The sequence below is a fragment of the Chamaea fasciata genome, unplaced genomic scaffold (assembly GCF_029207755.1).
Source record: "Chamaea fasciata isolate MVZ Bird 193981 ecotype frontalis unplaced genomic scaffold, bChaFas1.0.hap1 SCAF_6, whole genome shotgun sequence".
Taxonomy (NCBI): Eukaryota; Metazoa; Chordata; class Aves; order Passeriformes; family Sylviidae; genus Chamaea; species Chamaea fasciata.
The window spans coordinates 60,758,104-60,770,974 of NW_027094091.1; the positions used below are offsets into that span (position 1 = coordinate 60,758,104).

The 12,871-nt window shown below is 42.5% G+C and overlaps 1 protein-coding gene across 2 annotated transcripts in view; it reads right to left on the minus strand.

The window, feature by feature from the left end:
- The window catches only part of AFF1 (ALF transcription elongation factor 1), a 67,492-nt gene that overhangs the window by 20,464 nt on the left and 34,157 nt on the right, over nt 1-12,871 (minus strand). For both annotated transcript variants that reach the window (XM_066186564.1, XM_066186563.1), the window contains exons 4-7: nt 4,014-4,058; nt 2,915-3,001; nt 2,296-2,332; nt 1,874-1,925 (exon numbers count right to left, since the gene is read on the minus strand). In XM_066186564.1, the coding sequence (XP_066042661.1) occupies nt 1,874-1,925; nt 2,296-2,332; nt 2,915-3,001; nt 4,014-4,058 (221 nt within the window). The remainder of the gene's footprint in view (nt 1-1,873; nt 1,926-2,295; nt 2,333-2,914; nt 3,002-4,013; nt 4,059-12,871) is intronic.

Below are 12,871 nucleotides of genomic sequence, written 5' to 3' on the forward strand. Positions count from 1 at the left end.
TGCAAACTTCAGGGCTGCATTCAAGAACGAAATCCATCTGGGAAATCCCTGCATGCTCGGAAAAGCTGAATGCTTAATTTGGGCACACAGATGCCCTGGGATTTCATCTTCTAATTAACAAGCACAATCACTGTTTGTTTTCAGCCAGCTACCCTTTGCAACACAAGCTACTCCAGGCAGCTGAATTTTCAGACAGCCTCGTGCCCTTTGAGCAGCACAGAAAGCCAAGCCTGTTGAGCCAGAGAAAACAAGCACAAAAAAGAAGGGATGAAGCGCTTCAAGGGAAAGAAGTAGAGGAAGTCCTCGGGCAAACTTCACTCGGACACAAACCACAGGCCACCCTGTTCCTCCTGCTTCCACTGCCTTTGCCAACCATGGGCTCACACATCCCTTGCAGATGAGCACTGGGTCTGAAGTGCCTGGCAAGGATGCTGAGCAGAGAGGGGATCATGGCTAAGCACAGAGCTCCACACCATGCCAAATTTACAATTCTGGCCCTGTGGGCTAAGGAAGGAGTCTTTTCAATCCTTGTCTGCAGGAAAAGTCTCTTCCATCTCTGCTGCCTGGAAAATTGACTAAAGGACTAAAGGGATTTTTACAAGCAGCTGAGAACTGAAATAATGATGATGGTCAGAGGGTAGCTGGCGAGGAAGGCACAGTCTGGAGTAGTTGGAACTACCAGTTTTAGTAGTGCAATGAAAATTTCCAGACAGCATTGAAGAGGAGCAATCTGGGGTGGATGAAAGTGATGCAAAATAAAGAAGAGATTAAGGGGGTAGCTGACTGCTCAGCAAGACACTATCCCACACTGCCAGTGAGTGAGAGCTCCTCTGCATTAGTCTGGAACAGTAGGAAAAGGGATGTTTAACAGACCCGACAGAGCTTGAGTGAAAAATTCTACAATCTCAACCAAGATGGAGAAATGCTGTTGCTCTTACTTGTGACTAGCCCAGTTTTGTTTGTTTTTTAATTAAATAATTCGATTTTTTAAGGAAAAGGCAAACAAGTGGAGTCTGTAGTTTGCAGCCTTCAATGGATGAACATATCATGGAGTAATGAGATCTTTATGTATCATATGAACTGACAGACATTAAAATTTAATGCTTCAGCAAGTGCCTTGCACACGGACCCCTGAGCCTTCCAGACACGGAAAGATTTCTGTTACTCAGGGCTCAGAACCCTGCAATGCTGCATGTAGCCAAGTTAATCCTGAAAGATTAATGTCAGCCCACACAAAACTGCTTTCAAGCAACTTTTGTAATTAACCTAATTAACAGATAACCACTTTCGCCTGTAAGGACAGCATCAAGTTATTTTATCTACCTTTTTTTTTTTTCTCTTTAAAATTTCAGTCCCGTTTTTTACAGTTCTTGTAGGTGTAGCCTTACTAGCCCTCCCAGGCTTCAAAACAATATCCAGGATCAATCAGATTCAGTTTGGATCCTTTGTAATTTATGTCAGTTGGATGCATTATTGTAGGTTGAAGAGCACAAAATTGTCATGTTAAATAGCCACAGATTAAAAGAACAAAATAACTTTAATTTGGTGCATTAATAGTTGGGTTTTTTTCTGCAGTTTTGTTTTGAACAGTGTCATTGTAATCATGACAAGACTCAATGGACTTGGCATTGTCAGCTTAAGAATTGGACTGGATGATCTTAAAGGTCTTTTCCAACCTAAAAGATTCTATGATTCCATCATGAAACAGTAATGTTTCCGTGGGTGAAAATTCCCTGTATCAGAAGTTTTTAAAGAAAAGTCAGACTGATAAAATCTTAATCTTCAGAAACATTGAGTAATCCAAAATTTATCTCTTTTCAGGTTCTTTTCATTAACTGCACAGTAGAGAAGTGAACAGGGTCTTGTTACTTACGATGTTCTTGGCTGAGAACCTGGCAACGTTTCTGAAGGTGCTCCATACTGCTCTGGAAATCACAAATGAATAGGTTGGGTTTATTCGCCTCCTTTGTAGCCTATTTTGCCTTATGGTCTCTGAGCACGAGGTTAGACTCATCACTTTCTTCTAGGACATAACTGTAATTCAGATTATTCATCATTCCAAATGTGGTTTCCTAATGAAATACTGTTTGTCCTCTGATGAACAGCTGCCTTAATGTTTAGGTAATGAATGTACACAATCTCTTAAGCCATTTCTAAATTCATCACTGTTCAACAAAGCAGAGGAAACCACACCTCATAATCAATGTAAACATTTGACATGTCATGTATAACACAGAACACACAAAACTATCTGTCAATACACATATTGTGTGTTTCCTTTGGGTATCTACTTACTCTGATCCTTTGCTACAGATCCTTCAGGTTGCAATTCCTAGAAAAAAAGGTCAAAATGCAAATTGAGAATAAAATAAACGAGTTCTCTCATAAGAGCAGTGTACTGATTATTTGTTTTTCGTATGTTACTGTAGTTAATAAACATTTCAATTAGCTTGTCAAAGTGTCCAATAGTCTAAGCTGGCCTGATGTAGCTTAGCATGGACAGAAATGATAACTTGCTACTGTCACCAAAAATGTTAGGGTTGTTAGCACATTAGGGGTATGTGCATTCTTGAAGAAATTTTATAAGAGCTACCAAACACTTCTGTTTAACACAGTCAGCAAATATTTCTGTTCACAGAAAGACAAAATGTATTTTGTGCTTCAGCAGAGATACTTAAAATGTCTCAGAAAAGTAGCTATATTTGAAGGCCACGATTACAACAAATGTCTAAGCTGCTGAAGCACTTTTTACGCATCCCCATTGTGCTTTAATTTATCTGACTACTTCTGAAGGTAATACCTGCTAACAGCCCATATTTATAGAAGAAGGACAAAATCAGACAGAAGCACACGCAAGAGCCAGAAAGCTCTCTTGCAGTTTATCCAAAGTCCTGGCAGAAAGAGGGTGTCTTACCTTTGCTGGGAATGGAAATTTGGAAGGCTCTGCTTTAGTAGGAGTATTAAGAGCTGTCAGGGGAGGCGGCCAAGAGCGGGTCATTTCCTGGAAAGAGATTGAGAGGAGCAGCTATCAGGATTTTTGCTGATAGGCACAGAGGTTCATTTGGATCTACTTCTTCATGCATTTTGGCATGTTTCCCCATGGCTGCTACAAAAATAGTGATATGCATTACTAACAGGCAAGAACACAGGATATGCCTGGTGAAACACAAAAGGATGCCAGACTTCCAGGAGTCCTCCTCGTGGAAGGGCACAGGGCAGTCAGTGGGCACCTGTGCACAGCTCCCCTCCAGCTAAAACACTGTGCCAACAGCAGCTTCTGGAGAGCAATCGAGGCATCAGGATTTTACAACCTCAAGCAACAGCAAGGAAAGTGAATTGCAGAAACCAGTCTATTCCATCAGGACTTCAGCATCTCAGAATAGCATTTGGCATTAAGGAACTGTCTCCTCAAGATCAGCACTACTGGCTTGTGAATCCCAGGGCGTTTTCACACTGTGCACAGGGAAGGGATAACACGGACTCAGCCACAGCTTCTTGGAGCATGTACTCCAAGAGTTAGTCCTGACACAAGATTACAGCATCAGATGTGGCTTTGCTCTGCATGAGTGGACTGGAGTTACAGCAAGGGAGCACCAGCAGTGCCACGCACAGGCAGGTGGGAGGGACACAGGTGTGTTCCTGCTCAGGGCCATGCTGCTGGGGCTGGCAACACGGACACGAGGCAGCATGTCCAGAGCCTTTGGAGGAAGGGCACGTGGGAATGGCAGCCCCCTGATTTGATGTAGGAGTAACTCTGGCTGTCTTGGATGACTTGTCGGTCTGGAACTGCACCAGACTGTATTACATTTATGTACTGATAAAAAGACTGATCTTACAGGTCCAGCTGTATTCAAGGCCGACTCTTATCTTTACTTCTCCTCAGCACACCCCAAAACTAGTGACAGCTACATCTGCTGAGTGAGCAGAAGCAGAGGTATTTTTTTCCCCAACCATTACCTTACGGCATGCATAATCTAAACAAACACAGAGGTCTATTATTTAAGAGTACCTACCCTCAAAATTTCTTCAATGGACTGCACATCAATGGGGTTGGTTTGCTGTAACAAGAAAGGAGGAAGAAGCATGAGTTTGTTTGGGTTTTTTACCAACTGACATGAGAAAGGCATGCACTCAGTGAACATTTGCTTACCCACAGCTCAATAAGTTTCATGGAAGTCCATTAGTAATAAAATGCTAGTAAGGATTAAAATCCCCATCAGAAGGGCAGTTAAAAATGCACTTCTAAAATGCCTCGTTTTCAAGTCCTTGGCAGAGGTGACCGGAGATTCCGCCAGGATGCTCTGCCCGGAATGGGGTAAAACGACCCAACCAATGCCACCAGTGGCAAATGGTGTTTGCAAAGCTACTGGTGGTAAATGGAAAAAGGGGGCATCACGGTGCTTTCAGTGCTGAATAAAGCTGAAACCAGTCTGACTCATCAATCCCAAAGTTAAACATCCTGATAGTGAGATGAAGATGTGGTAGACCTGGTAAAGTACCTGATAAAGGAACAAACATTCTACTGATACTACCAATAACTTATCTAAAGCTGCTGAGCTGACACAGCTAGCCTGAAGAGGTCTGACAGTCAATCACCTGATACTATAAACGCCCAGTCCTGAATTTTATTGTCAGGGTCTAACATATCCCTTCTCGGAGTGTATGTGTGCTTCCACACACTCATGTGCCCCAGCCATGGGGAACATCACTTCCCTTCCAGAGATCAGCTTCTCATCTACTAACAAGGCATGTGTTTTGAAAGCACCTGTCATTCACATGTCCTTTCCTAAGTGATATCATTAAAGGAGGCTGAAACAGAAAACAACCGAAGACCTGAGTGGCTGTAACGAGCAAAATGCATGCCAGATCAGTTTCTTGTCTATAAATAAGAAATTCTATGGAAGCGTCCAGCCATCAGAGTAATTGCTGAAAGGGAAAGGCCAGGAAGACTTTATTCACATTGGACAGTGAGCTAGAGTGCCCAACCAGAAGGATCTTCCCCAGAAAAAAGTAAAGAGCAATGCAAGCAAACATTTCAATAAAGTCCAAAATTGTCATCCTTGGCCCTTTCACAGGAAGTCCACTCATCTCTTTCCCACATGCTGCATTATTTACATTGGAAGGAGAAGAGGAGATGAGGAATGCCTTTTCCTTACAACCTTATTTGTCTGAGCCTAGATAAAGCTCTCATTGACGCAGTGCTTATTTGACAAAGCCTTGAATTTCTTCAGAAAATCTCATATGGAGAGCTGCTTCTGGCCTGACTCACCCAAACAAACGAAAGCTGAGGTATGGCCAGATTAGTCACATGAATAAAAGCAAGGCCTGCAGACGTGTGCCACAGCAGACAGGAAGAGGGGACAGGGAGGGCAAACAGCAAGGAGCCACCACATGGCAAGAGACTGCAATGCTTCGTAACTCACGGTGCCAAAAATGGCAACACTTTTCCTCTTTTTCTTCTCACCAGGCTCAACCTGGTAGCTCAGCCTTATTTACTTCTTAATTCAGTAAGTGGTGAAGAGCAGACACATTCACTTGCGTCTTCCTGTGCAAAATGCTACAGAAACTCCTGAGATATCCCATGATAGCACCACAGAAAAAACTTCCCACGAAACTGGTAAGAAATGAAGATCCTGCCTGGACAAAGTATTTCAAAATTCTCTCTCTATAATGGATTGATTGCAACAAATCAAAATCAGTTTACTTCACCCATTTCAGAAACTTGAGTTTTATGAGGTGATGAGTGATGACAAAAGTGGAATGCAATTTACCTGAGAGTAAGAGAATATCTGTAACTGCCAGTCTGGACCTCTCTTATCCTTGCCAAACAACCCACATCCCCCTTCCTGGAGTTCTTTCTGATGAGCCTGAAAAGACTTTGACATTGATACAGGTTTACATACGCAGAGTATTTATAGTTCAGTTGTCAGGAGGATTTATCGTAACCCCCAAGGGTTCAGTGACTGGTTCTTCACAGGTCCAGGGGCTCAGCAGAAACCATTTTCTTCCTCATGGCACAAAATTTAAAGGAAAGCAAACACATGACTCTGAACAAGCACCACATAAGACTGCATCGGCAGCATTAAGGACCTCTGGTTTTGTTGGGTTTTTTTAGGACACCATTATCAAATACAAGGTGAAATGATTGCTCTAGAGATTACAATCTCAGAGTGTTTGGGACATACACTGGGTCAAAACCACACCAAAACTGCTCAGCTGTCTGCGTGGGGGTTCTGCTCCCAGGTAGAACTGTGACTGTCCCTGTGCCCCAAACCTGTGTGGCACACCCCTTTCCGTCCATCCCAGCTCCAGTGACTGAGGACACTTCATCTTTTACAAAGCTATGAATCCAATGCCTGAAGGAGATGGGTTTTTCTGCACCCTGAGTCTGTTTTTCCCTTTTTTTTTTGAGTTTTGTTTTGTTTTTGGGTTTTTTTTCCTTCAAGTCACAACTTGGCTGTGTTTCAGCTTGTTAAACCCCTAAAGCACCATTAAACCACAATTACCACCCAGCAGCAAGGGATGTCCTTGCCAGCTTTAAGAAGAGAGTTCAGGGGAAAGAAGAAAGATGTTGCTGCAGGAAGAGTTACAAAGCCATAATGGCAAAGAAATCCCTGAAAGGAGCTCAGCTCCACTGAGGACTGTGGGTGTGGGAGATCAGATATTCCACATTTCTGTTTATCCCTGCTAGCACTTTTGCAGCCTTTCCTGGGAACACTGTAACGTGCTCCCCACAGACAACTCCAGTTAAGCCTGGTGCATCTTTGCTGTCTGACACTGGCATCTGTACAATCCCCAGCTTGGATTTCCTTATGCCACATCCACCGTCTTTCAGTTTGGGAATGACACAGGCACCTCCACACGTTGCTTACAGAATGTTTTGATGGTCAGGGTCAAGCACAATCATAGGACAACTGGAATTCTTGGCCTGCTGGGTTTGGTTTGCCTTTTTAGAGCCAGTGTTCCCATCTAAAGTGATGCTGTGCTTCAATAACAGCTAGTTCTCGCAGCAATAATACTAATTTAATTACTAATAATATTAATAAGAATACTGATTTAAAAGTAAAAAAAAAGGAAAACAGCCGCTGAAGGATTCATTACTACTTTGATCATTAACTGAAAAGGACTTCAGGCCAAAAGAATTTCAAGCATCTACACAAACGTAAGAAGCCCTGGAAGTTACTTGACGAATTAGTCTGTCTTTACTACAACAGGCATGCAGAAATACACAGGTGCACATACCCACAAAAGAAGAGAGGGGGCTCTTAATTTAGAAAACAATTTAAAATCTGCACAGGCACTCTATTCACACTGCATAGCAAGCGTGTGACGAAACTTTCAGAAATACTTCCATGTCCTCTCCTCACGAGCAATTCCAAAATCCACCGGCTTTCATGACCACATAGCTCTGCTCACACCCTGAGCCTTGCGCTGCTCTGTTAGGGAATGAATGAGGAAATCAGGATAATAAACTAAAAACCAAACCCAAAGTAAACTGCCCAAGAAACCACCAGGCACACAAAAGAGATGCCCCACTGGCCCTGATAATATGTGGGCCATAGATACTACAAAGAATAAGCAGTGGTTGCTTTGAGGGGGTTTTCTCGTAATGAAGATGGGGTTAGAGAGCTTCTAAGGTTATTTCTGTTTTAAAAGATATTCCATTAAAATTACAGCACACATTTTCATCCCACTCTGTCACATGTGCCAAGTGGAGCTGAAGGACCGTATGGCTCTCATCTGTGGAAGTAGGGGGCTGAAGCTTTCTCCCTGGTCTTTAAATAGCTTGCCTTGTCAAGAGGCTGTGGCAGAGTAGTTTCAAGCAAGATGTCAAAAAAATCGCCTCCCAAAGAGAGTTGGCCATGCATTATTTCAGAAGCCACCATGTGACACCGCTGAGATGCGTGGCCTCAAACAAGGCCAGCGGCAGTCAGAGCACACAGAGTGTGCAGAGACAAGGACAGGAGGTCTGGAAGCAGACATTAACTGGAACGGATACAGGCTGCCTCTCAGGCAAGTGTTAAGGCATTGCAGACCTTTCTGTTCATTCTCATCTCAGTAATTTCCACTCAACTGCTTATCCCTGCTATTTGCAAGCCTCTGCTGTCACAGCCCACTTGGAGCTGCCCTTTGACATCCTGTGCATAAACAAGCCCCTTGTTTCTCCATCTTAAGTGAAACTGGTGCTGCAGGTACCCAGGCAGTGTAGGAGAAGAACAGCTACAGCACGAATGCATTGCCTGGTATCTCCTCCTAATTAAAACTGAAATGTGTGTGTGTACAGCTCAAGTATGCCAGCAATTGCCCTTTGCCTGATCTCAGACTGAGTTATCAGCCCCAACAAAACCCAAGCAAAATGCTGCAGCAACAATGAGAAAAGCCAATTACCAGTTCCCTTCATTCATTCTGTTGTCAGGTTTTCTTTGTTTTCTAATGAGAACTTTGCCCCTGCAACTATCAGCAGAGAGGATCACCAGCTCTCCTGCTAAAAAAACCCAAACAAACAAACTAACAAACAAACAAAACAATCACATCTTCAGATGCTTCCCATTTAACACTATGCTTTATGATACTTGAATATCTAGTTTTAAATTTATTTTTCATGTCAACTGCAGAGTCATTGCCACTTGAATGCAATGAAGATCACAAAACTACATACTTCACTGCATGACGGGTTAGTTGAAAACAACAGGCAGGGCAAAAATCAGACTGAAACCTACCATCCCATCCTCACTTCACCCATCTGTGCTCAGCCAGCCAGAGCAGAAGGAATCTTGCATATTAGAGGCCCTCTCCTCCTTGCACACAAGTCATGCTAGCGATAACGAGCCAACTTACTCTCCAAAGCAACTTCCCACCTGTATTTTTGCGCGGATAAAAATCCATCCTCTCTGTGCTATAGGCAAATGCGAGATGGACACACACAGGGCATGTTTCCAAAATGACCCAGCCAACAAGAGAGAAGGGACGTTTTAACCAAGCCTCTACTAATCCTGATGATGGATGCAATAATGTTCTACCATGTATTGAAAGAGGCTGCCAAAGCTTGAAGCTCAAACCGTGTTGTTGATTGACACAAATACATAAACATGAAAATTCATAAAGGCTTTCACACACTATCTTGAGGAACACCAGACACCAAGCAGATTCTCTGCCAAGGCTATTTAAATGTTACATATCACAGAACATAAGTTCTACAATTATTTTCATTTTACAGATCTGTAGTGCTTCTTATATTGTACCCAATATTTGCACAACTTGAAAATGATAATTTAAAAACCTTTATGAAGTAGGCATTGTAGATTATGAGGAAAACACAAAGAAAACCTGCCATGCGATCAACGAATGCTTTGCTACCAGCAAAGTTTCTTTTCCCTGGAAAGCACACAAAGTCCATGTACAATGCTGTATTTTCCCATGTGCACGAACCTAGTCCATGGCCTTGTATTCCCTGAACTACGGATCAGGGATATTTTAATTGCTTGTAGCTAAATGGATTGGAAACCATAGAAAACAACTTGGTTTTGAAGCACATCCTGGTGAAATTTAGACATCACAACAGCTCCGTGGGGCATAAAACCACACTTTCATTTCCAGCCCAAAGGTTCCATCAGCACCCAACTCTTCTAACAAAACACAACTTTCTCAGCTCTGGCATCGACAGTCACTTGGGTGAACCTGGGAAAACATCACTGTTGCAGCTGCTGCAATAAAAAAGACCCCTGCAAACCACTGGAGACGTGACTACACAGGGGAAACAGGGATGAAAAGCAAACAAAACTATAAAAATTGAGTCAAGTAAGAAAGATGAAGGTCGGTAGTCAACATAAGATTTTCTTCTGATTTCTTTCACGCTAAGAAATCGTAGAGGTTTGGGGTTTTGTTTGTTCCCTTTTTAAAGTTCATGCAAAAAGTATTAGTATTTTTAAAAGGAAAATGGAGGAGTTTGAGCTAAAGCTTACAAGTGTAAGTTTTTGCGCAGTTGCCTGTGAGCTTCGGATTAAGTCAATTAACAAATCAGGCTAAAGTGTGTGCAAACTCTTCAAAGCAAACTGTATTTTAAGGATGAGACAATCCCTTCCTTGCCCTCACATTTCCCTCATATACAAGTGTGGGAATACTTGCATATATTTAGGTTTTCCTTGGTGCTATTTTTCTGTTAAGCTCAAAAACATTTCAGAAATAAAAAAGGGACTTTCATTACTGCCATGAAACCTTTATGGACATCATTTGTTTAAAATCTCAAATCATACAGAGCTCAGTATGTGCTTAATGACTATAAACTATAGCTACAGATTTTAAAGGCCATTATCTTACAGGGACTATTGTCTGAGGTTTCATTACTACTGTAAAATAACACAGAGGCACTATTTGGCAGCAGAGTCCCTCTAACAGCAGCTTGAGCTGTTTCAGGAAATTCAGGAAGCTGCTGTCACAGAACAACAAATCCATGAGAAGGGAAGGCAATTTTCCCAGCAGGTTGCCCAAGACTAGGATTAATTTTCACAGGAGAAATTATCACAAGACACATCATTTTTTGGCACAGAAGAAGAGAGCCCACTCCATTTCAACAGAAACATGACAACCACAACAGGAAGAAAAACAAAAACAAAAACAACCAAAAAAACCCCCAAACATAAGGTAGAATACAAAAGGACAAAAAGAGAAAATTAAGCACAAAGAAAACTGGAATAGCTGAAATTTTATAAAAACCTCCTATGAGATTCTCTTTGTAGAAAGCAGTAACAAGGCAGCTCACTGTGCAGCAGCTGTAAGAAATACATGTTTGGGGATGCACTTGCTTGAGTTTTGTGCCAGCTTCAGGTGGTCAGATGGGTGGGTTAAGCTATGGAAAATGAGCAGAAAAAAGCAAAACATCCTGGATCTCCCATCTCACCAACCTAGTTCTTCAACCTAATGGATTGAGACTGGAATAATTCCAGCAAATCAAAGCAAAGGTAAAGTAGATCTGCTTGACATTGCTTCCAGTGTTAAGTTTCACTTCTGTAGTTCATGAAAAACAAAATCTATGGTTTTTGCTGTTTGCACACTAAAACAGTCCTGAGCACCACACAAATGTACAGAAGGATTCTGTCTTATCCAGCCAAAGTCTTCAAAATTACACCACAAATGCATTTGTTTTCTCATTTGTATTTATGCTGCTTGCTTGAAGTCACAAGACCTCATTGTAGACTACAAATCCAATCTACCAGTCTCAGAGTCCACAGGAGCCTTCTAAAATAAATTCTCTGGGTGCTGTTTCAGGTCCTCTGTGGGCACCAAGGTTTCACCAGCAGCTCCCCTGTAGCCAAGTTCCCTGTGGACAGTTCCACAAGCACACTTAACTCATTTGAGTACACTCCTCTCTTTTCCAAGGCAACACCAAAGTTATTCCACTAAAAAAAAAGCCACACCACCTTCTCTTCTGCTTCTGCCCACACCTCAACTCAGAAGCCCAGCTCCAAGTGAAGACAGCAGCTCCAGCCTGTCACCACCCTCGTCGCAGGTTTGAAACCAAACCATTCCCATGAGCTTTCTTCAGCTGACATTGCATGATCCTGGCAATTTAAGCATTTTACATCAAAATACTCGGCAAACAATGGTTGCACTGTCCTGTTCCTGCGTGGGTGCCTGCAGGAAATAAAACATTCTTTAAAGATTTTACACGCTTTTCTAACCCTGAGATGGATTATTTTGCTCAATCTAAAAATAAATACACGAGCCTCCTTGTGTTCAAACAGCGTAAGAAAAACAAATTGCTGTTTTGCCTTTCTTTGCCTGAAGTAGCCAAGGGGGTTGTGTCCTGGGGGAACAGATTGTTGATATGTTTTAATGAAGGATTCATTACAAAACCTGGGCTGCTGACAAAAATTTGTGCATCTCTTGTTAGCCTCCGTCTAATAATAATATAACTGAAATCCAAACAAAGTAAGCATGGAAGTTAAGTGCAGCATCACCTGTACATTGCCATGCAGACCAGGACTCCAGCCAAGGCTGATTATCTCTCTGGTAAATAGCTCTGCATAAAGAACCTCCACGCAAGAGCACTCCTCCACTGCAATGACCATCTGTACAGTAGCTCTCAAAAATCTAGTTCTGACCCATTGATTCCAAAAAACTATCTTACCTCCTGTCCCCTTAAAGTCTCTCCAGTAAATAATTTTTAATACTGCTTAATGTGAATCTGTAAGTACAGTGTCCATAAAAGGCTGAGGTTGTGTCCTCTTGAACCCTGCAGAACGAATATACGACTGTCTCTCAAGGTAAGCGTTTCAGTGAGAGCAGCAAGCCACTGTTTTGGGTATTTTCTCATTTCCAGTACCACCTCATGGTAATTTATGCTCATAGATATACTTTTACAGTATTTTGAGTAGCCTGACTCTAGCCTGCTCCAGAAAAAACCTGGTCACTGCAGCTGAAACAACAAAAGATAAGAAAATAGTAACTATGTTTGTTAAGACCATCAAGAAAATTGGGGCTTTTGGTGGTGAGAGGCATCCTGTGGTTCTGGGGATCACCTCAGATAATTAACTGCTGTTATCTCTCAGAAATGCTTTCCCTTTCCAAAGACCACTTTCCCCTTGGAAAACAAGCCGAGTTAGATTTATGATGGCAGTGATGGCACTTGGTGCACCTCCCCTTAAAGACTCAGTAAACAAGACTTGGAGATGCAAGCTCTCCCAGCTGTTTGAAAGCACCCTCGGCACCTCCCTGCATTTCCAACACTGCCAATAAAAGTTTGGGAAATAAAACAAATGGAAGAGGGCAGGCTGGAGCCTGGAGCACCATTACCCAGCACAGCTCTGTGCTGCTGCTGCTGCTGCTTGGCACAGACCACACACCCTGGAGGGGAGCTAAAAGGCATCAGTCC